This window comes from Hyla sarda, chromosome 5 (genome assembly GCF_029499605.1).
Source record: "Hyla sarda isolate aHylSar1 chromosome 5, aHylSar1.hap1, whole genome shotgun sequence".
NCBI classification, from domain to species: Eukaryota; Metazoa; Chordata; class Amphibia; order Anura; family Hylidae; genus Hyla; species Hyla sarda.
Genome location: NC_079193.1, coordinates 143853798 through 143877382, shown reverse-complemented (window position 1 = coordinate 143877382; position 23585 = coordinate 143853798). Strand labels below are relative to the sequence as shown.

The 23585-nt window shown below is 42.8% G+C and overlaps 1 protein-coding gene across 3 annotated transcripts in view; it reads right to left on the bottom strand.

Annotated features, from left to right (window-relative positions):
* BMPER (BMP binding endothelial regulator) overlaps positions 1-23585 on the bottom strand; it is a 314190-nt gene that overhangs the window by 34410 nt on the left and 256195 nt on the right. For all 3 annotated transcript variants that reach the window (XM_056520437.1, XM_056520438.1, XM_056520439.1), the window contains one exon: positions 11568-11698. In XM_056520437.1, coding sequence (XP_056376412.1) covers positions 11568-11698 — 131 coding nt within the window. The remainder of the gene's footprint in view (positions 1-11567; positions 11699-23585) is intronic.

Below are 23585 nucleotides of genomic sequence, written 5' to 3'. Positions count from 1 at the left end.
ATCGCAGAGACCCGGCGCGCGCGCGCCCTAGGGAGCGGGGCCGCGCGCGCCGGGACAGAACAGACGGAGAGCGAGTCAGGTAGGGGAGCCGGGGTGCGCATCGCGAGCGGGCGCAACCCGCATCGCGAATCGCATCCCGGCTGGCAGCGGAATCGCAGCGCCCCGGGTCAGAGGACGTGACCGGAGCGCTGCCGCGGGGAGAGTGAAGCGAGCGCTCCGGGGAGGAGCGGGGACCCGGAGCGCTCGGCGTAACAAAAGTGTTCGGCGGGCGCAGTAGAGGGCTCAGAAGGGAAGGAGCGACAATGGGATTTTGGAGAGTGAGTTTTTCTGAAAGGGTTTTTGGGGGGCATGTCCCATTTAGGAAGCCCCTATGGTGCCAGAACAGTGGACCCCCCCCCACATGTGACCCCATTTTGGAAACTATACCCCTCATGGAATTTAATAAGGGGTGCAGTGAGCATTTACACCCCACTGGCGTTTGACAGATATTTGAAACAGTGGACTGTGCAAATCAAAAATTTTATTTTTCATTTTCACAGACCACTGTTCCAAAAATCTGTCATACACCAGTGGGGTGTAAATGCTTACTGCACCCCTTATTACATTCCGTGAGGGGTGTAGTTTCCAAAATGGGGTCACATGTGGATATTTATTGTTTTGCGTTTGTCAGAACTGCTGTAACAATCAGCCACCCCTGTGCAAATCGCCTCAAATGTACATGGTGCACTCTCTCTTCTGGGCCTTGTTGTGCGCCCCCAGAGCACTTTGCGTCCACATATGGGGTATCTCCGTACTCAGGAGAAATTGCGTTACAAATTTAGAGGGTCTTTTTTCCCTTTTACCTCTTGTGAAAATGAAAAGTATAGGGCAACACCAGCATGTCAGTGTAAAAAATTAATTTTTTTACACTAACATGCTGGTGTAGACCCCAACTTCACCTTTTCATAAGGGGTTAAAGAAGAAAAAGCCCCCAAAAATTTGTAAGGCAATTTCTCCCGAGTACGGAGATACCCCATATGTGTCCCAAAACTGTTGCCCTGAAATACGACAGGGCTCCAAAGTGAGAGAGCGCCATGCGCATTTGAGGCCTGAATTAGGGATTTGCATAGGGGTGGACATAGGGGTATTCTACGCCAGTGATTCCCAAACAGGGTGCCTCCAGCTGTTGCAAAACTCCCAGCATGCCTGGACAGTCAATGGCTGTCCGGCAATACTGGGAGTTATTATTTTGCAACAGCTGGAGGCTCCGTTTTGGAAACAGTAGCGTACCAGACGTTTTTCATTTTTTGGGGGGAGGGGGGCTGTGTAGGGGTATGTGTATATGTAGTGTTTTTTACTTTTTATTTTAGGTTAGTGTCAGTGTAGTGTAGTGTTTTTAGGGTACAGTCACATGGGCAGAGGTTCACAGCAAGTTTGCCGCTGGAAGTTTGAGCTGCAGCGCAAAATTTGCGCCATCTCAAACTTGAAGCACTCACTGTAAACCTCCGCCCATGTGAGTGTACCCTGTACATTCACATTGGGGGGAGGGGGCAAACATCCAACTGTTGCAAACTCCGAGCATGCCCTTTGGCTGTCCGTGCATGCTGGGAGTTGTAGTTTTGCAACAGCTGGAGGAACACTGGTTTGGAAACACTAAGTTAAGTAATAAACTTTCAAGTGTTTTGCAACCAAACTTAGTGTTTCCAAACCAGTGTGCCTCCAGCTGTTGCAAAACTACAACTCCCAGCATGCATGGTCTGTCAGTGCATGCTGGGAGTTATAGTTTTGCAACAATTGCAACAGCTGGAGGCACTGAGGTAGGAAACGGACAATGTTTCCCAACTAGTGTGCCTCCAGTTGTTGCAAAACTACAACTCCCAGCATGCCCAGACTGCCCAGGCATGCTGGAAGTTGTAGTTCGGCAATATCTGAAGGATCAGATGTTGCCGAACTACAACTTCCAGCATGCTTGGGCAGTCTGGGCATGCTGGGAGTTGTAGTTTTGCAACATCTGGAGGTCCACAGTTTGGAGACCACTGTATAATGGTCTCCAATCTGTGCTCTTCCAGATGTTAGAGAACTACAACTCCCAGCATGCCTGGACAGACTGAGCATGCTGAGATTTGTAGTTTTGCAACATCTGGAAGAGCACAGATTGGAGACCATTATACAGTGGTCTCCAAACTGTGGACCTCCAGATGTTGCAAAACTACAACTCCCAGCATGCCCAGAAAGCCAAAGGCTGTCTGGGCATGCTGGGAGTTGCAGTTTTGAAACTCTCAGAGGCAGCAGTGAGATCGCTTTACGGCGATCTCACTGCTGCCAATGAAGATGCCGCACTGCTGCCGGAAACTCACCTCCGGGACGCAGCGCAGCCGGGACCGCACGGTGGACGCCGGAACCGCCTGGAGGACGCCGGGACCGCTCGGGACACCGCTCCGACGGGTAAGTGACGCCGGGGAACGGGTCAGGGACACTTAGCAGAGCGGTAGCGAAACGCTGCTATCAGCTAGTCAGATTTGACCAGCTGATAGCAGCGATCGCTGGGGGGGGGGGGATGAAACCCCCCGTGGTCGCACGGTAAGATGGCTGGCTATCAGTGATAGCCACCATCTTTTCGGGCGCTGCGGGATGCCGCGAGTAGCGGCAGTAATGTCCATGACGTACCTGTATGTCATGGGTCGGGAACACCTTGCCACCCATGACGTACAGGTATGTCATAGGTCGGGAAGGGGTTAATAGCAGCAGTAAGAACATTAGAATCCCATTGTCACTATTCCACAGGTTTAGTGTAATAAAACTAGGCTGGTTATTATAATTATTTTTAAATCATTGGCCCACTTTAAATATTATACTACCTGATTTATTGCAGATATAGGAGAAAAGATGACTGGGTGCTATATTAAATCATCTACAGGGACAGGAAAAAGTTTAAATAAAGTTAAATACAGTATATATTAGATATATCTCAGTGTAGTGGCATAATATGGAGATGTTCCATCACCTTATACCTACATGGACTGCAAATACTTCATCACGCCAGGAGAAACAGCATATGATTTTTCCTGGAAGCTCTTACTTAAAGAGAGCACTGATATGTTTTGGCAATCTAGCATAAGCCAAAACTAGCATATAACTGGGTTTCCATGCTCCTTTCTGGCACACTTATTTTGTCATTGTACTCTTTTAATTCTATCTCTGCGCTTTCACATTTCTATTAAGTTGATCTGCCAATGCACCAGAATTCTGAGCAAGATATGCCAAGTTTGGTCCCTTGAACCAGAGAAAAGGGCAGCAGTCTACCTTAGACAATCACCACAGAAAACTTTAATGTTTTAAAACAGCAAGTTCTCTGTCCTCAACCAATCTCTACCTTATAAGCTTACTGCATTGATATGTTTCTATAACAGGCTACAGGTACACTGTGCGAGACAAGTTACATTGTTAATGGTGTCCAATCTGAGGGAAGCATGCCATAGAGTAGGACATGCTGAGCAGATACACTGTATTGCATTTTTCTAGAAATGTTCAAATATTTTATTCATTAATTTAGCAATTTATTTATTCATTTAGTTATTCATTTAAAGTCAGTGTGAACGAAGCCATAGTGTGTGATGATTCTGAGGATGTGGAATCACTGTGGGTAGAATTACAAAAGGAGGGAAATACTGAAAAAATAATACTTGGTGTAATCTACAGACCCCCTAATATCACTGAAGAGATAGAAGGTCGGCTGCATAAACAAATAGAGAGGGCCGCCCGGGCAGGTACAGTGGTAATAATGGGAGATTTTAACTATCCAGATATAGATTGGGGTCCGGGGTTGGCTAAAACTACACAGGGGCGACAATTCCTAAATTTATTGCAGGATAATTTTATGGGCCAGTTTGTGGAGGACCCAACAAGAAGTGATGCCTTGTTGGATCTGATCATTTCCAACAACGCAGAGCTGATTGGTAATGTAACTGTGTGGGAAAACCTTGGTAATAGCGACCACAATATAGTTACTTTTGACTTAAAATGTAGAAAACAAAGACAGGCGGGGAAGGCAAAAACATATAACTTTAAAAAGGGAAACTTCCCTGGGCTGAGAGCTGCACTACAGGACATAGACTGGGGGGAGGTGTTGTCAAATACTGATACAGAAGGTAAATGGGACATCTTTAAATCAACTCTAAATAACTATACAGCTAAATATATACCAAAGGGGAACTAAAGGGGATGAGTATTTACCTCAGGGAGAGGCCACCACTCCTGGTGTAACGGAGCTTCAGAAGGCCATTTAGCACTCCGCGGGCATTCTGGATAGGGGAATATGCAATATATTCCCTAACAGGAGCCAAGCTGATACCAGGGAACATTACCTGAAAAGGTGATGTAATGAGCTGCTTTGCATATTCCCCTACCAAAGGGGAACAAATATAAACGATTAAAACTAAATCCTACATGGCTGACAAATGATGTTAAAAGAGCAATAAATAACAAAAAATTGCTTTAAAAAAAATACAAATCTGATGGGTCAGCTATAACATTTAAACAGTACAAGGAGCTTAATAAAATCTGTAAAAATGTAATAAAAACAGCAAAAATGAGAGACAGGTGGCCAAAGAAAGCAAAACTAATCCTAAATATATTTTTTAGATATATAAATGCAGAAAAAAACCAAGGACAGAGCACGTAGGACCCCTTAATAATGATAATGGGGAGGTTGTAACAGGCGATAAAGAGAAAGCAGAGCTACTGAATGGGTTCTTTAGTTCTGTATACACTATGGAAAAAGGAGCTGACATTGGACAGGTCAGTGCTGGTAACACATCATGTAATGTACTGAACTGGCTTAATGTAGAGATGGTACAAGGTAATTTAAGTAAAGTAAATGTAAGCAAATCTCCAGGACCAGATGGACTACACCCAAGAGTTCTTAGAGAGGTAAGTTCAGTAATATCTGTACCCCTGTTCATGATATTTAGAGATTCTCTGGTGTCTGGTATTGTGCCAAGGGACTGGCGCAAGGCTAATGTGGTGCCAATCTTCAAAAAGGGCTCTAGGCCCCAGGAAACTATAGACCGGAAAGTTTAACGTGCATTGTGGGTAAATTGTTTGAAGGACTTATAAGGGATTACATACAGGAATACATAGGGGATAATAGCATTATAAGTGATAGCCAGCATGGGTTTACTAAGGATAGAAGTTGTCAAACCAATCTAATTTGCTTTTATGAAGAGGTAAGTAGAAGCCTTGACAGAGGAATGGCTGTGGATATAGTGTTTCTGGATTTTGCTAAAGCATTTGATACTGTCCCTCATAGACGTCTGACAGGTAAGTTAAGGTCTTTGAGTTTGGAAACTTTAGTTTGTAACTGGATTGAACACTGGCTCATGGATCGTACCCAGAGACGGGTGGTCAATGATTCGTACTCTGATTGGTCCCCGGTTATTAGTGGTATACCACAAGGTTCAGTACTGGGCCCGCTGTTGTTTAATTTATTTATCAATAATATAGAGGATGGCATTAACAGCTCTGTTTCTATCTTTGCAGATGACACCAAGCTTTGTAACACGGTACAGTCTATAGAGGATGTGTATAGGTTACAAGATGACTTGGATAGACTAAGTGCCTGGGCATCCACTTGGCAAATGAGGTTCAATGTGGATAAATGTAAAGTTGTGCATCTGGGTACTAATAACATGCATGCGTCGTATATCTTATGGGGGATTAAACTGGCAGAGTCACTGGTAGAGAAGGATCTGGGTGTACTTGTAGATCACAGACTACAGAATAGCATGCAATGTCAAGCTGCTGCTTCCAAGGCCGGCAGGATATTGTCATGTATAAAAAGAGGCATGGACTCGAGGGACAGGGACATAATACTCCCCCTTTATAAAGCATTGGTACGGCCTCACCAGGAATATGCTCTTCAGTTTTGGGCACCAGTCCATAAAAGGGACACTGTGGAGCTAGAAAGGGTGCAGAGACGCGCGACTAAACTAATATGGGGCATGGAAAATCTTAGCTATGAGGAGCGATTAAAGGAGTTACAATTGTTTAGTCTTGAGAAGAGACGTTTAAAGGGGGATATGATAAATTTATATAAGTATATTAATGGCCCATACAAAAAATATGGAGAAAAACTGTTCCAGGTTAAACCCCCCGAAAGGACGAGGGGGCACTCCCTCCATCTGGAGAAGAAAAGGTTTAGTCTCAAGGGGCGACACGCCTTCTTTACCATGAGAACTGTGAACTTATGGAAGTCTACCTCAGGAACTGGTCACAGCAGGAAAAATTAACAGCTTTAAAACAGGGTTAGATACATTCCTGCAACAAAATAACATTAATGCTTATGAAGAAATATAAAATCCCATCCCTTTCCCAATATCGCGCCACACCCCTACCCTTCAATTCCCTGGTTGAACTTGATGGACGTATGTCTTTTTTCAACCGTACTAACTATGTAACTATGTAAACCGTGGCTCATTCTAGGCATAGTAGTCAAGTGTGCAATCCTACTCAATGACTGATAGTCTTTCCAGAATATGTGTGCATAAAGTGATAGTGGTCAGTCACTGAGTAGGACCGCCCACTTGACACCTAACCTCAGAAGAGCAAAGGTTTAAATAAATACATTTTAAGTTATACTAAAATGTATCTAACAAAAGAAAAATATTATATCAATCTGCTCAATTCTTCTTGCTGCCCAAAAATTGGAAAACCATGATCAATGAGAGGTTCCTTTTAAGAACGAAGTACAGTGTCCCAGATCTGTGCCCCTGTGGAATAGGAATGTTGGTTGACAGACTTTGTTTCTGCTGTGTTCAAATGTTGCTGCACTGTTGTGCATTTATCCAATGTGAATATGCTGTTGTGCACTTTATTAACTGTCAGTGAATGAAGGGGCTCATTCACCTGCAATAGTACATTGCACTACAATAGGGAACCTTTCAGTTAATGACTCAGAGCACGGCCTTAGTCGCTCCAGAGGGAAGAAACCAGTTAAGGCTAGGCAGTCTAACCAGCCTTTCAGGTTAAGAGGAGAGCTTAGTCCAGGCTCTGCTAGATGAAGTGAGAGTAGTCTACTTCTTACAGTCTCTCCACAAGAGAAAGGGGTAGAATAATTTATTATTTTTGCAGCCTTATCCATAAGAGAGAGGACCAGCATAATTTCAGGCTTCTGTACTATAGAAGACAATCATAATTTGCCCCGTCCCCTGCCACACAGGGGAGAACTAATGTTACTTGAATCTTCTTTAATACTGTTTCACAGTTTGCCCAGAATCTCTTAGAGTACAGTACCGTATTTATCGGCGTATAACACGCACTTTTTAGGCTAAAATTTTTAGCCTAAAGTCTATGTGCGTGTTATACGCCGATACCGCCCCAGGAAAAGCAGGGGGAGAGAGGCCGTCGCTGCCCGCTTCTCTCCCCCTGCCTTCCCTGGGGTCTAGAGCGCTGCTGCCGGCCCTTCTCACCCCCTGGCTATCGGCGCCGCTGCCCGTTCTGTCCCCCTGACTATCGGTACCGGCGCCGATAGCCAGGGGGAGAGAAGGGGCAGCGGCACCCATTGCCGGCGCCGCTGCCCCGTTGCCTCCCCCCATCCCCGGTGGCATAATTACCTGAGTCGGGTCCGCGCTGCTGCAGGCCTCCGGCGTGCGTCCCCTTCGTCGTTGCTATGCGCTGCACGGTGCGGCGCATGACGTCAGTGCGCCGCGCATAGCAACGACGCAGGGGACGCACGCCGGAGGCCTGCAGCAGCGCGGACCCGACTCAGGTAATTATGCCACCGGGGATGGGGGGAGGCAACGGGGCAGCGGCGCCGGCAATAGGTGCCGCTGCCCCTTCTCTCCCCCTGGCTGTCGGCGCCGCTTCTCTCCCCCTGGCTATCGGCACCGGCAGTAGGGCGCCGGTACCGATAGTCAGGGGGACAGAACGGGCAGCGGCGCTGATAACCAGGGGGGAGAGAAGGGCCGGCAGCAGCGCTCTAGACCCCCAGGAAAGGCAGGGGGAGAGAAGCGGGCAGCAACGGCCTCTCTCCCCCTGCCTTTCCTGGGGGTGTATCGGGGTATACACGCGCACACACGCACCCTCATTTTACCACGGATATTTGGGTAAAAAACTTTTTTTACCCAAATATCCGTGGTAAAATAAGGGTGCGTGTTATAGGCCGGTGCGTGGTATACCCCGATAAATACGGTAATTCCTACAAAATAAGAATTCTACATCTTAGAGAGTAGTTTATTCTTAGTGATTACAAGAGAAAGAGGAGATAGAGGGACAGAGGCAAGAGACTTTGAAAATAAGTTTTTTTATAAGAGCTATAGGACTTTTCAGGGCTTAAGGCCACGCCTAGAGACATTTCAGCTACTATATCACTGAATTATCCAAGCACCCCGGAACTCAAATTGCAGCTCTTATTAGTGAGTACTATTATATTTGCTGGAATCCAACCAGTGTGCAGTCCTCAGCGAAAAAGCAGAAGAATAGTGTGTAATGTTTGAGTGCTTTCTTTAATATAGAAAACTAAATCAGTGTACTCCATCCAGTTTCCTTTTGGGTGGCGAGTATGTGGCTCTCCAGCATAGATGTAATAGCATTACTGGTAGACGGCATAATGTCATATCACTAGATCATATATTTACTAGGAGTCTTTACTTTTACTACCCAGTGTAGATAAACACTCTCAAATTTGGAAGTGGGCGATGACCTTTTTTCTAAAACACATTGTTGCACTGATTACCAGTATATTCAGTTCTTCAATGACTCTTCTCCTTCCAATGGTCAAAAGTAAGTAACACAATTATAATATACAAGCTACAAAAAAACAGAAATTCTAATAATAGCATGTGTACATGATAGCTACTGGTGAACTAGTTGTCACGTATCGGCTGGGAAGGAGTGCATACTAATCTCGCCCACTCCCCTATCCCTGCCTACTTACGTACCTGCCCTAAACGACAGGTCCGTAACCACGAAGACAGTCCCTTCCTGTATATGTGAGGGGCGTAATTGTCAAAATAATAAACTACAATGACATTGACTAGGTCCCGGGACAGTGGGATAACAGACAGACTAAACAAAATACGACTACACACTCACACAATAGTCCAAAATCAACTAACCGCATCAAAGCCAGGAGAAGTCAAAGTACCAAGTCGCTAATACCAGGGAAAAGTCGAGCTGAAAGCCAAAAGTCAAGGATGCGGGGTTATACAGGGGAGACAGGGAATACACGCTGGCTACTGGAGCAAAAAGACTCTTTCACAGACGCTGACTGAGAGCCAACTGCTGGGTTAAATAGGCAACTCACGGGTGCTCTCATCAACCTGTCAGCTGACCAGCTAGACAGCTAGGTGTAACCCGGCAACAAAATAAACAAAGAACCTGTCAGAACCTTTTAACCCTATAGGTTCTGACACTAGTGATACAACACTCAACTAGCATGTAAGGGATATGAGGGCTGGCCTTGGACCAGAACCATTTCCGGACATATTTTTTCATTGTCCAATTTAGTTATTTAAAAAAAGCTGCTACTAGTACTTTGTTATTGAAGAGGACCTGTCACTATATATACTTTTCTAAACTCTGGGGAGTGACCTGGCCCCTAAACAATGATAATGGTCCAAAATGTTTCCTGCTGCCTCTGCTGACTGGAGGTGTTCATCACTGTTTGTCATAAACAGGTTAATGGTATATTTTCCTTCAACAAATCTCCGAAAGCTAGATATTCTCAATAAAAGTATGAAAAAAAATGTTTTGGTCTTAGAACGCAAACATTAGGAAACATTTCCACCACTTATATTTCCACCATATAAAGAGATCTGCAGATGTTGAATTAAAGTGTACTTTTTCCTAAATCTATGTTTGAAGAAAGCTACAAGATCCAGAATTCTGAGTTTCTTCTCAATATATGTCATGCACAGAGCTGCTATGGATCCATACACAGTTTTGTAGGTACTGTAGAGGGAGAGTTGGTTATAGTTGGTGAGGCACTAAACTGCTCAGGCTGTTTCTTCTCACACAATTTGCTGCATGAAAACTATGACCTCTTATGGTGGGTTGACATATTATGGGACACTCTGGATGGGGCAATTTGGCATTCCTGGTATATGGGGCATATGAAGCTATTGCATGGTGCAATTAATACATATATCTGTATTTAGAACCTTTGGACACTTGTCCTTCCTATGTATTTATATGTTGGTTTACTGTGGTAATCTATTTTATTTATTTATTTATTTATTTATGGTAATTTTTTTTGCATTACCTCCTCGCACTTCATATGGTACTTTGCCAGATGGCACCCCTGTTGTTCAAGTACTTATTGACTTCTTATGCCAATTTATACAACAATTTCCTCTGTATGGTCTTATTCTATTTTGTGTTCAAGGTGTTTTATCTTGTATTTGCAATTAATGTGGATGAAATGTTGTACATTAATATGAATTCAAGTCTGCCAATTTTGTTTTACAGTATTGTAGGAGGTAGTAGACTTTGTGCACTCAGTACCTAGGATTAGACAGTTTGGGTGCTTCTACACAGGAGTTGGGGCGCTTCTACATGTGCATTAGCAGCTGTAGGTTGCATCTGCAGCTTACCACTAATTGTCACACTGCACCTGGCTTTACAAGTGAAAACAATGGCAGTTCCAGGTGCAAGTGCTACCCACAGCTGCTAAAGCTACATGTAAGAGTACCCATAAAAGTTACAAATCTGTCTGCCTTAATGTATATCAATTTACAACTCCCAAAGAGGTTAAAAGGAGCAATGTAAATCCACATACAGTGATCTCATTCTACTGGTGGCTCCAACTCAATTACAATTAAAGACTTACTGTAATAGTTAACTGTACCATAGTAAATACAATATATAAAGTGGACAAAGCACTTGGGAAGTGCTGGATCTCCCTTTCATCTGTGCAGTGTAGCCCAATTTAAGTGAATTTGAAGGAAAAATCTACACCAGTGCTGCATCCCCTTCAGGGCCCAGAGTTCCTATGATCATAAAATGATGGCCTAGACTACTAAGATGGGAAAACCCCTTTCAAGAAAAATATGGTAAAGGGTAAGTGTATTTTGAAGTATAAAATATGTGTATTATGCTTATCTACTAAATAAACTTTTGAAATTTCACACAAACATACCAAAATTAAGATCAGTCGGGGTCTCATTGATGAGACCCCCTCCAATTGTTGGTTATAGCCAGGTGAAGCACGTTTCACTGCCTAGCCAGACACGCTGTCCGATTGATTCCATGACATGGGCTCAATTCTAGTCCATGGAGCCTGTTTCCTGCATCAAGGGCCGAGCCAGAGAATGAAGCATGCAGTAGGGAAAACTGCACAGTGTATGTAGTTTTATTTTACACAAGTCATTTTTACAGCCGTAAATAGAAGGGACATGTCACGTGTATTATGTGCATATTGCATTGGGCTGCATTGTACAACAACACATTCTCAAAATCAACATAAAAAAACACTTCAAATAAGATTAAAAAAAAAACCTCCATAACATATGGCTTAAGAAACAATAGAATGGTTGCATTGCTAGTAATTTTTCACCATATATTCCAAAAAATATTCTAACTGATAACAATACCTGCACAGTTATTTTCAGGCTTCCATGGAACTTTAACACCTTCCCTTTGACATGCTCTGGCATAAGCTATTAAGGATTCACAATAGCAGTTTTTATGCACCGGGCACTCACACATGTCTGTCACACATGATCTAAAGGAGACAAAAAAAAAGGAAAATAAAAAAAGAGGAAAAAATTATGCATTATGGTTATAAAACTGCAGAGATATACATTATGAATACATAGCAGCCATATTTAAAGTCTCTATAACTATAGTTGTAACTGGAGTTATTAAACATATTCCACAAGATGGGGAAATCTACCACATTGTGTATACCTTAATACTGTTAAGCACACTAATAAAAATAAACAATCACTTTTTTTTAGAAGTGTTCCCCAAAAAAGGATAAACATTTGTTTTGTTGTAGCCTTTGATTTAACTCTTTTCAGGGACTTCTTAGGATATATTATTTTAATAGCAGCAATTCCCTTTAAAGATGTAGCATATTTTGATGAATTTGGCAAAAGCTACTCCAAACAAATATTTTTTTCAGAATATATATGAAATTCCATTCTTTATAAATATTGACCATAGCTTAAACAGTTTTCAATACAAGCGCATATGGTAAAATAAACTGTGATATTTCACCTAACTTTTTTGGGCTGGGAATGCTTTACACTGTTGTTGTAAACTGAATTTCTACACTTCTTAATAATAGGTTTGATGGAGATTGATGGAGAATAAAATATGAATGGTGTTTGTCATCTTTGGTGGCAGAAGGTTCCAGTATTAAGGTTTTCATTTCTGTTTTCTAACATAAAGCAAAAATATTTCAGCTTCATTATCTTCATGAAAATACTGAAGCAACATCGCTATGTGAATGCATTACAATAGAAATGAGCTATGGACATCTCAGTGAAAGGACAGAGCAGGCGAGGTCCATTTGAAATTTGTGGAAGCCCACCCATGTTGCGCTTCGTCTCATTCTGACTTTACAGCTGCCAACATTTCTCTATTCCAAACTCCCAGAGAGCATATGAAATTCTTACATTTCATCATGTTGGCCCTTAAAAAAACTATATAGTTAATGGGGATCTTTTTTTTTCTTTTTTTTCTGAGGCACTCTCTTGGTGACACAAAGTTATTATCAGAGTTCAAAGCCCCGTATATAGATATACACCATATTTTAATTTTTTTTGTTTTTGGTCAACAAGAATACTATACAATTAAATATATTTCTAAAATACAGGTGGCCTTAACAATACTATGACAATGACAATGCTATGACACTAAGGCTCAGTGCCACTGCATTGAGCACAACAGCGATTGCTGGGCGTAGGGGCTAGGTGGGTAAAAATCGAATACAGGCTTTTAATTTATTATTAAAGTCATTGACCCAGATTTATCAAACTGTGTTAGAGAAAAAATAGAAAGATTTTCTCCACAGCAACCAATCACAGCTAAGCTAACAGCTCTGGTAAAGTGAAAGCTGAGCTGTGATTGGCTGATGTGGGAAAATCTCTTGATTCTTTCTCTCACACAGTTTGATAAATCTCCCCCATTGTTTTAATATAATCTGGAGAAAACACCCACTAACAAACAGTGATTTTTGCTTTTGTAGATCCTTCATCTGGCACTGAATCTACACAAAAACTGTGCTCCGGAAGCACCAAACATAATGTCAAGCATCAGATGGAGTGGTATAAAGCATGCCACCACTGGACAATCACGGTGAAATCTGTCAAAGAGATTGGTTGACAGCTTGATCTCCAGCCAGTGATGTCATCCCGAGTGAATATTTAGTCTTAGGCATGATCGATACAAAAGGTCTCTGACAGATTTTATTGTGAATGGACTTCTACAGCTTGCTATGTCCAGTGATAAATAGAAGCTCCATTGACCAAACTATAATTTTTTCAGTAAAAATGTGTGTTTGTTTTGTTTTATTAAATGAAATTAATCACAAACCATTCATAGTATAATGGTCTGCTTTATTTTGTATGCCAGGAAACTAGTGTGAAGACCACCAATGGAGTAACACACTTCCTAATCAATTTACATGTCTATTTAGGATTGTATTCCCAAATCCGCTGCTTCATGCCCCCAGAGAAAAATATATTATGTGAAAATGTCAAAACTAGGAAGACCCTACAAGCATCTGTAAAGAACACTGCAGGGAATGTGATGCCTGACATGCACTGTAACTCATTGCCGGATATCAATTGGTCGGAAGTAGGCATTAACTGAGCATACTGACACTATATTCATGGCATGAAAGGAAGAGAAAAAACACTTTGGTACAACACACAGAGCTTAATGTTAAGATGAGGATCCTTTGTGTGTTCTTTGGAGTCTTGTAGTGTAATAACAAACCAAGCAATCTGGTCAATGAAAGCCTGGGCCTCGCTCAGCCAACTCATACTGTGATCATCTCAGCAGTATTTTCTTGTAATGTGTTTAACTTTCTTCATGACCAGAAGTCGATGTCTTAAATATATGAATTTTTTAAACAGTTGTTGAGATCACACCGCAACCATAGAAACTGTCTATATTTAAGAATTATATAAGCATTTTTATTACATTTTTTTGTGGGATTAAAAAAATAATGTATTCAACAAAGTAGTGGAGAATTATGCTTTTTGCAACTGTGAACGACAATTCTATACAGCCTTGCCTTTTTGCAACATATATCATTTGGACAAAATGGGAAGGCTCATAATAAATAATTAAAGCTGAAATGATTTTCTAATTCTACCCACATTCCCATAAAGCCTATGGTATTGCAGTATGAGGGGGTGAAGTCTCATTACTGCAGTTCCCCTAATGGGATTACCTGGCAAGACTCCAACACCCAACAACCTAAGCTTCTGAGACTCATATGTGGGTTGAGGTCAGTTCACATTATGTTCAGTTTTTATGCATTTTCTTATTTGAAGTGCAATTTACAGACAAATATTGCCTTGAGCAAAAGTAATTTCAAATATCATCACAATTGAGGGGATTTATGAAGATTTATATCCATACCTCCATATCCATACCTCAAATCCTGATCTCATATCCTGACCTCCTATCCCAGCCTCATATCCCCACCTCTTATCTTGTCTTCATATCCCATCCCCATATCCTGTCATATCTAATTCTCTTTTCAAATCCTCATATACCGTCCTCAGGTGGGGCTGAGTTGTGATGAAGATATTGTAAGCTGAAAATAAAAGGGGTGTGGCTTAAATGGTGGGTGGGTATTTGTGGGGTGTGTGGCTTGTCGTACTGACACATTCACCAGGAGGTGTAGAATGGAGCTAGTGGAGTAAGGTAGCAGAAAAACCCATCAATCACATATGGGGGTAGGTTAGGGTTAATTCAGCCGTAAGGAAGTTATGCTGGAACATACATTTCTCATAGATTTGCTTTATACTTTAAACAAAAACCCTGACCCTCGCAAATGAGGGTAGGTTAGGGTTAAGTTAACTATACTATATTTTTAGTATACATATAAGTAACATGTGACCAAGTATTCTTGAAATATCTCCAGCTGTTTGGAAGTAATGCAGTAACATATATTTCTCATAGACTTGTATGGGACAAAAACCTCAACCCTCACAAATGGGAGTGAGTACCCATTGTTTGTTGTTGACATATAAGCAACATGTGTACCAAGTTTCATGTTAATATCTTCAGCTGTTTGGAAGTGATGCTGGTACATACACATGAGTTTTATATATATAGACTAGTTGAGTACCCGGCGTTGCCCAGTTTTTCCTTCCTAATCCTTGTTGGGAAGGAAAATCAACAAAGGAGGAAGCTTTTGACTTCATATCCTGTCCTCATATATTGTTGTCATATCTCAACCTCATATCCAGTCCTCATATCCCGACCTCACATCCCGTCCTCATATTCCGTCATCATATCTCGACCTCATATCCTGACCTCCTATGCGGTCCTCATATCCTGACCTCCAATCCTGTCCTCCTATCTCAACCTCATACCCCGTCCTTATATCCCGTCCTCATATCCCGACCTCATATCCCATCCTCATATCTCAACCTCTTATCCCGACCTCCTATCCTGTCCTCATATTCCGTCCTTATATCTCAACCTTATATCCAATCCTCATATCCTGTCCTCATATCCCAACCTCCTATCTCAACCACATTTCCCATCCTCCTATCTCAACCTCATATCCCGTCCTCATATCCTGTACTCACATCCTGCCTCCATATCTCGACCTCATATACCATCCTTATATCCCATCCTCATATCCCAACATCATATCCTGTCCTTATGTGCCAATCCTCATATCCTGTCCTCAGGTGGGACTGATTTAGGATGAAGATATTGTAAGCAGAAAATAGAAGGGGACGTGGCTTTGTGGGACTGGCCGTGATTTCCAAGCCAGACAGAAGCACAAAAAGGGCAGATAATAAAAGGGGTGGGGCTTAAACAGTGGGCATGTTTTTTTCTGAGATGGGGTGTGGCTTGCAAGCCGGATTGACACATTCACTAGGAGATGCAGAGCGGAGCTTGTGGAGTAAGGTATTGGAAGTCCCATATACTTGTATGGGACTTGAAACAAAAACCCATCTTTTATATAAGGTTGTAGGTAAGGGTTAATTTAACTATCATATCTTTTTATTTGACATATAAGTAATACGTGTACCAGGTATTATTGAAATATCTCCAGCCGTACGGAAGTTATGTGGGAACATACATTTCCCGTTTATTTGCATGGGACTTTAAACAAAAACTGCGACCCTCACAAAAGGGGGTAGTTAGAAGTTAAAATAACTATCCTATATTTAAAGTGGACATATAAGTAACTTGTGACCAAGTATTATCAAAATATCTCCAGCCGTTTGGTTTGGAAGTCATGCAGTAACATATATTTCCCATAGACTTGTATGGGACTTTAAACAAAAACACTGACCCTGGCAAATGGGGGTGAGTAAGGGTTAAAGGAGATGTCCGGTGCTCACTTTTCTTATTTTATCCGTTCCGGGCTGAAAAATAAAAGAAAATAAATTTTCTCTTACCTGCCTAGGCTCCCCCGGTGCTCCAGTATAGGTGTTCGGTCCCCGGGCTGTATTCTTCTTACTTCCTGTTAGCTCGGCACATCACACGGAGCTTCAACCTATCACCGGCCGCAGCGATGTCCTGCCTCGGCCAGTGATAGGCTGAAGCTTCGTGTGACGTGCCGGGCTCACAGGAAGTAAGAAGAATACAGCCCGGGGACCAAACGCCTGTACCGGAGCACCGAGAGAGCTTGGCAGGCAAGAGAAAGCTTATTTTCTTTTGTTTTTTGCAGCCCCGAACGGATACAATAAGAAAAGTGAGCACCGGACATGTCCTTTAAATCACCTATCCAATGTTTGTTGTTGACATATAAGTAACATGTGTGCCAAGTTTCATGTTAATATCTTTAGCAGTTTGGACGTGATGCTGGAACATACACACACACACATACACACATTGAGTTTTATATATATATATATATATATATATATATATATATATATATATATATACTAGCTGAGTACCCGGCGTTGCCCGGTTTTTCCTTCCTAATCCTTGTTGGGGAGGAAAATAAACAAAGGAGGAAGCTTTTGACTTCATATCCCGCCTCATATATTGTTGTCATATCCCGACCTCCTATCCCGTCATCATATCCCGACCTTCTATCCCGACCTCCCATCTTGTCCTCCTATCCCGTCCTCTTATCCCGTCCTCCTATCCCGTCCTCCTATCCTGTCCTCCTATCCGTCCACCTATCCCGTCCTCCTTTCCCGTCCTCATATCTCGACCTCCTTTCCCGTCCTCCTTTCCCGTCCTCCTATCTCGACCTCCTTTCCCGTCCTCCTATCTCGACCTCCTTTCCCGTCCTCCTTTCCCGTCCTCCTATGCCGTCCTCCTATCCCATCCATCTATCCCATCCTCCTATCCCGTCCTCCTATCCCGTCCTCATATCTCGACCTCCTTTCCCATCCTCCTTTCCCGTCCTCCTTTCCCATCCTCCTATCCCGTCCTCCTATCCAGTCCATCTATCCCGTCCTCCTATCCCGACCTCCTATCCCGACCTCCTATCCCGTCCTCCAATCCCGTCCTCCTATCATGACCTCCTATCCCATCCTCCTATCTCAACCTCCTATCCCGTCCTCCTATCCCGACCTCCTATCTTGACCTCCTATCCCGTCCTCCTATATCGTCCTTCTATACCGTCCTCCTATCTCGACCTCCTATCCTGACCTCCTACCTCGACCTCCTATCCCGACCTCCTATCCTGACCTCCTATCTCGACCTCCTATCCCGACCTCCTATCCAGTCCTCCTATCCCATCCTCCTATCTCGACCTCTTATCTTGACCTCCTATTCCGACCTCCTATCCCGGTCCTCCTATCCTGGTCCTCCTATCCCGGTCCTCCTATCCCGTCCTCCTATCCCATCCTCCTATCCTGACCTCCTATCTCGACCTCCTATCCCGACCCATAATATGTGTACCAGTTATTGAAATATCTCTAGCCATACAGAAGTTATGTGGGAACATACATTTCCCACTGATTTGCATGGGACTTTAAACAAAAACCCCGACCCTCACAAATGGGGGCAGTTAAGGGTTAAATTAGCTATCCTATATTTTAAGAGGATATATAAGTAACATGTGACCAAGTATTATCGAAATATCTCCAGCCGTTTGGAAGTTATGCAGTAACATATATTTCCCATTGACTTGCATGGGAATTTAAACATAAACCCCGCCCCTGGCAAATGGGGGTGAGTAAGGGTTAAATTACCTATCCTATGTTTGTTGTTGACATATAAGTAACATGTGTGCCAAGTTTCATGTTAATATCTTTAGCCGTTTGAAAGTTTTTGTGGAACATACACACATACATACATACATACACACACACACGTTGAGTTTTATATATATATAGATATTCTAGCTGAGTACTAGGCGCTGCCTGGTTTTTCCTACCTAACCCCTGGAGGGAGGAAAAGCAACAAGGGAGGAAGCTTTTCTCAACATATTCCATCCTCAAATCCTTACCCCATATCCTCTCCTCATTTCCCAACCCCAAATCCCCCCCTTATATCCTGACCTCATATCCCGTTCTAATATCCTGACCTCATATCCTGTCCTCATATCTCGAGCTCATATTCTATCCTCATATTCTGTCCCCATATCCCATCCCCATATCCTGAGCGAATTGATTGTCCGAGCCGTCGGGTCTGTTTTTAATTTACTGTAGATGTTAGTGTCACTGAGCTGTCGCCTAACCTCCTCCTCATATTGAGCAGTATACATGACTACCGTTGCCCCTCCCTTGTCGGCCTTGCTAACTTTCAGTTCTTTTCTAGCTTTCAACCAATCAATGACCTCTCTGTCCCCTACAGATAGATTGCTGACTGTTGGAGGGTAAATCAAAGCTTTAACGTCCTGTAGGACAGCTTGCGTGAAAAGATCGAGTACAAATTTAGAGGTGTTCCCTCCGCTAAAATGCAAGACTTCAATGCTCTCAGTTGCACCATGGGTGGGGGAACTGTTGCTATCCGCTAGTTCACACAGAGTATCTAAACACTGCACGTCAGTGGTGGTCATGCTGAGGATAGGTGTAAAGCCCAGGGGTCCTACAATGGCTGGAATTTCTCCTTCCCTATATGTGACTCCGTCCTGCTGCTTCACATCTTTATTTTTAAACATTTTGTGCAATGCTATTTTACGTGTGGCCTTGAAAAGATCGATCTCAAATTGTACAACATCAAAAGGAGTATTCACTCCGAAATTAAGTCCTTTGGACAATAACTGGATCATATTCTCTGGAAGTGTCGTGTCTGTGATGTTAATGACATTATTAGGAGGGTCTAACTCCTCCATGAGACATTTTTTCTCTTGCCTCTCCAACCATCTCTTTTTCTTTGCCCCTCTCCCCCTCCTGATATGCCTTCTAAAGGGAGGGAACCGGAGCTAACTGGGTGACTGACATCCATTTTGTTGCGCCCCCCTTGTGACTCATCAGACAAACTAGTGTCTGAGTCGGTAGTCCAGAAGTCCGAAACGGGACGCTTTTTCTGTGGACCTTTTTTAGCTCTGGTATTTTTCCAGACTTCTTGTTGTTCCATGTAAACACCTGTTTATGGTCATAATCGAACTTGTCTCTCATGATTTTGTCTCTCTTTTTTTCTTTTGTCTCTACCTGTACCACCAGCATCCTTTTCTCACTGCTTCAGTTACTCTTGTGCGATATTCTGTTTTGGCTTTCAGAAGTGCAGCTGTTACTTCTCCGTATTCAACTTGGTTTTGTGTCAAAATAAGTTGTGTCAGATTATTGGCATGTTGGATATGAGCCATATACCAGGCATCCGTAAATTCCGGAACCTCCTGAAATTGGGAGGGGGCCTTAAACAAACGTAACCCTCTTGGGGTCCGCCCACTACCCAGGTAAGATTTCAGGGAATTAATAGTCCAGAATAATCGAACTTCCCAGTCTGCTAGGGTTTTCTAGGGTCCTGGTGCTGACTACCGTGAGTTCGTCCCTAGTGTTGCAAGATGTGAAGTACGCCCCAGCCTCTGACCGCCCTGCCTGTAATGTACTCTCCTGTGCTCCCAGTGTTTCATTTCTGTCTGTCTCCATCTTGGAAACACACACTGTTTCGATTAAGCATGCTCTGACTCTGATGCAGCGAGAAAATCAGACCAGTCAATATGGAGTTAAGTCGGCACTGCCTATCAGTGTGGTGTCCCTCTCACGGAAAGACTGGGCGCCCTCGGTCCACTTGGTTTGAATGACTGCCATGATCTCAGCCCGTTTTTGTAATGTTTTACATTGTTTTTAACTCACATAAGTGTTGTTTTAGTTGCTATGGCAATTCACCTGTTGTTGTATTTAAGTACGGACTGGATGCAAGGTGTCCAGCGTTGGCTGACGAAGTGCGTCACTTCACACGAAAATGTTTCCAGATACACCCCCAGTCAGGCTACCTCTGGCAAGCAGATGGAGGGTTGTGCGGCCCCCCCAAAGAAATTTCACCCCACACCATTACTGACCCACCGCCAAATCGGTCATGCTGGAGGATGTTGCAGGCAGCAGAACGTTCTCCAAAGAGTCTCCAGATGCTGTCACGGCTGTCACATGTGCTCAGTGTGAACCTGCTTTCATCTGTGAAGAGCACAGGGCACCAGTGTCGAATTTGCCAATCTTGGTGTTCTCTGGCAAATGCCAAACATCCTGCACGGTGTTGGGCTGTAAGCACAACCCCCACCTGATGACGTTGGGCCCTCATACTCCCCTCATGGAGTCAGTTTCTGACCATTTGAGTGGACACATGCACATTTGTGGCCTGCTGGAGGTCATTATGCAGGGCTCTGGCAGTGCTCCTCCTGCTCCTCCTTGCATAAAGGCGGAGGTAGCGGTCCTACTACTTGGTTGTTGTCCTCCTATGCGGAGTTGGAAAGGGTGCAGAGACGCGCGACTAAACTAATATGGGGCATGGAACATCTTAGCTATGAGGAGCGATTAAAGGAGTTACAATTGTTTAGTCTTGAGAAGAGACGTTTAAGGGGGGATATGATAAACGTATATAAGTATATTAATGGCCCATACAAAAAATATGGAGAAAAACTGTTCCAGGTTAAACCCCCCCAAAGGACGAGGGGACACTCCCTCCGTCTGGAGAAGAAAAAGTTTAGTCTCAAGGGGCGACACGCCTTCTTTACCGTGAGGACTGTGAATTTATGGAACGGTCTACCTCAGGAACTGGTCACAGTAGGAACAATTAACAGCTTTAAAACAGGATTAGATACATTTATGGAACAAAATAACATTAATGCTTATGAAGAAATATAAAATCCCATCCCTTCCCCAATATCGCGCCACACCCCTACCCCTTAATTCCCTGGTTGAACTTGATGGACATATGTCTTTTTTCGACCGTACTAACTATGTAACTATGTAACTATATGGCCTCCTCCACGTCTCCTGATGTACTGGTCTGTCTCCTGGTAGCGCCACCATGCTCTGGACACTATGCTGACACAGCAAACCTTGTTGCCACAGCTCGCATTGATGTGCCATCCTGGATGAGCTGCACTACTTGAGCCACTTGTGTGGGTTGTAGACTCTATCTCATGCTAACACTAGAGTGAAAGCACCGCCAGCATTCCAAAATGACCAAAACATCATCCAGGAAGCATAGGAACTGAGTAGTGGTATGTGGTCATTACCTGCAGAACCACTCCTTTATTGGGGGTGTCTTGCTAATTGCCTATAATTTCCACCTGTTGTCTGTTCCATTTGTACAACAGCATGTGAAGTTGATTGTCAATTAGTTTTGCTTCCTGAGTGGACAGTGTGATTTTTTACAGAAGTGTGATTGACTTAGAGTTACATTGTGTTGTTTTAGTGTTCCCTTTATTTTTTTGAGCAGTGTATATATATCTTTTATTGTCCGGTGTTTACATCTAACAATTAACACTATATTGCCAACCTTTACTGTCTATGATCATTAATGTATATTCCCTGTATCTAATAGTTATATATTCTTTCTTCTGATGGATTTTTCCATATACTTTATATGAGCATAGATTGATATGCATATGGGAATGTTGTGATTTTTTTCTCAGTACCAGTGCTTTGTGCTAGTTTTTCAGTTTGCTGCTCACTCTTTTAATTTATTTTTAATATTTGATAAATATTTAATAAAGATTTTTCTTATGAATATTGTGTAAGTAGTTTGATGACTATTAGATGCACATTTTTATAATATTTTATAGCGTTCTGGCCCTGTTTTTGCTGACATTTTTTAAATCATGGTAAAAGTTTTATGGTAATTTGTGCAATTGCAGTATAATAACGCTATTTTGCAATGATTTTTGGAAAACCACAGCAAAAACACAGTCTAAGGGGAGATGTATAACTACTATATATATCCTGATCCCATAGGGACAGCAGAAGTATTGAGAAGAAGCTGGTGAGAAGAGGAAGGGTCTGTGAGGAACCAGAAGAAGTGATGATGCCATCCTGTAGTTTACAGGCAATCAGTTGCCTCAAGACTGCCCCAATTACGGTAATGCAGCAGCAGCTGTGCTGGAATGAAACAGATAGCACAGCAGGTAGTGGGTGTGCATTATATGGGGTAAAAAGCTGGAGTGCTTGTTTATACCATGTATTCTTACCCTGATAGGGTGTGACCTGTGACACCCACCAGTTGAGAACGAACACAACAAATGACAGCCCTTTTGCCCTAAAGAGATTCTGATTACACAGATTATAGGAACTAGAGGCTTTTTCTTTCTAGTGAGCATGGGAATCACATTTATAGATCACTACTTATGCCGTTTTTAACCAAAGTGCACAAAGCTCTACTCAGCTCCTTTGCTGGCAGACACATACCTTGATGCTCGTGTACCATTTTAGATCTTAGCGATGCCCCTGACCAATGATATCATATTTTATTGACTGGGTTTGCTCTTAACCTGTTAGAGCACCAAGAAATACAAGTATATCACAGTGATCACACAGATTGTGGGGTCAGAAAGTTCAGCATATGACCTTTGAAGCCACTGATAGACTACAGGGGTCACAATCCAGTATTGCAGACAATGCTAAATGTGCTTAGGGGTGTAACAAGTAACTAAACGCCACAATAGTCCCACTCCATCATGGCCACCTGCACCAGCAACTTCAGAGAATGTAATACATATGCTTATTTTGATCTGACAGAAAAGTTATTCTCTAATGTACAGGAATAATGCAGGAAATGATATCACAGTACAGGGAAAATGCACCCAGTGCTGTCACAGAACTGCTGCCGAGATAACACACATGGTAATGTCATGGTAAAGGAACAATCAGCTCAAGGAAGTTATAGCACATAAATCATGAGCACAGTGATGTCACACTACTAAAGTAATGCTCAGTACAGGGAATATGCAGACAGTGATGTCACATTCTAGAGATGACTCGCATAGTAATGTCACACCACAATGATAATTTAGTCAGTGAAGAGGTGACACAAGCAGTGATGTTACAGTGTAAGGATAATGC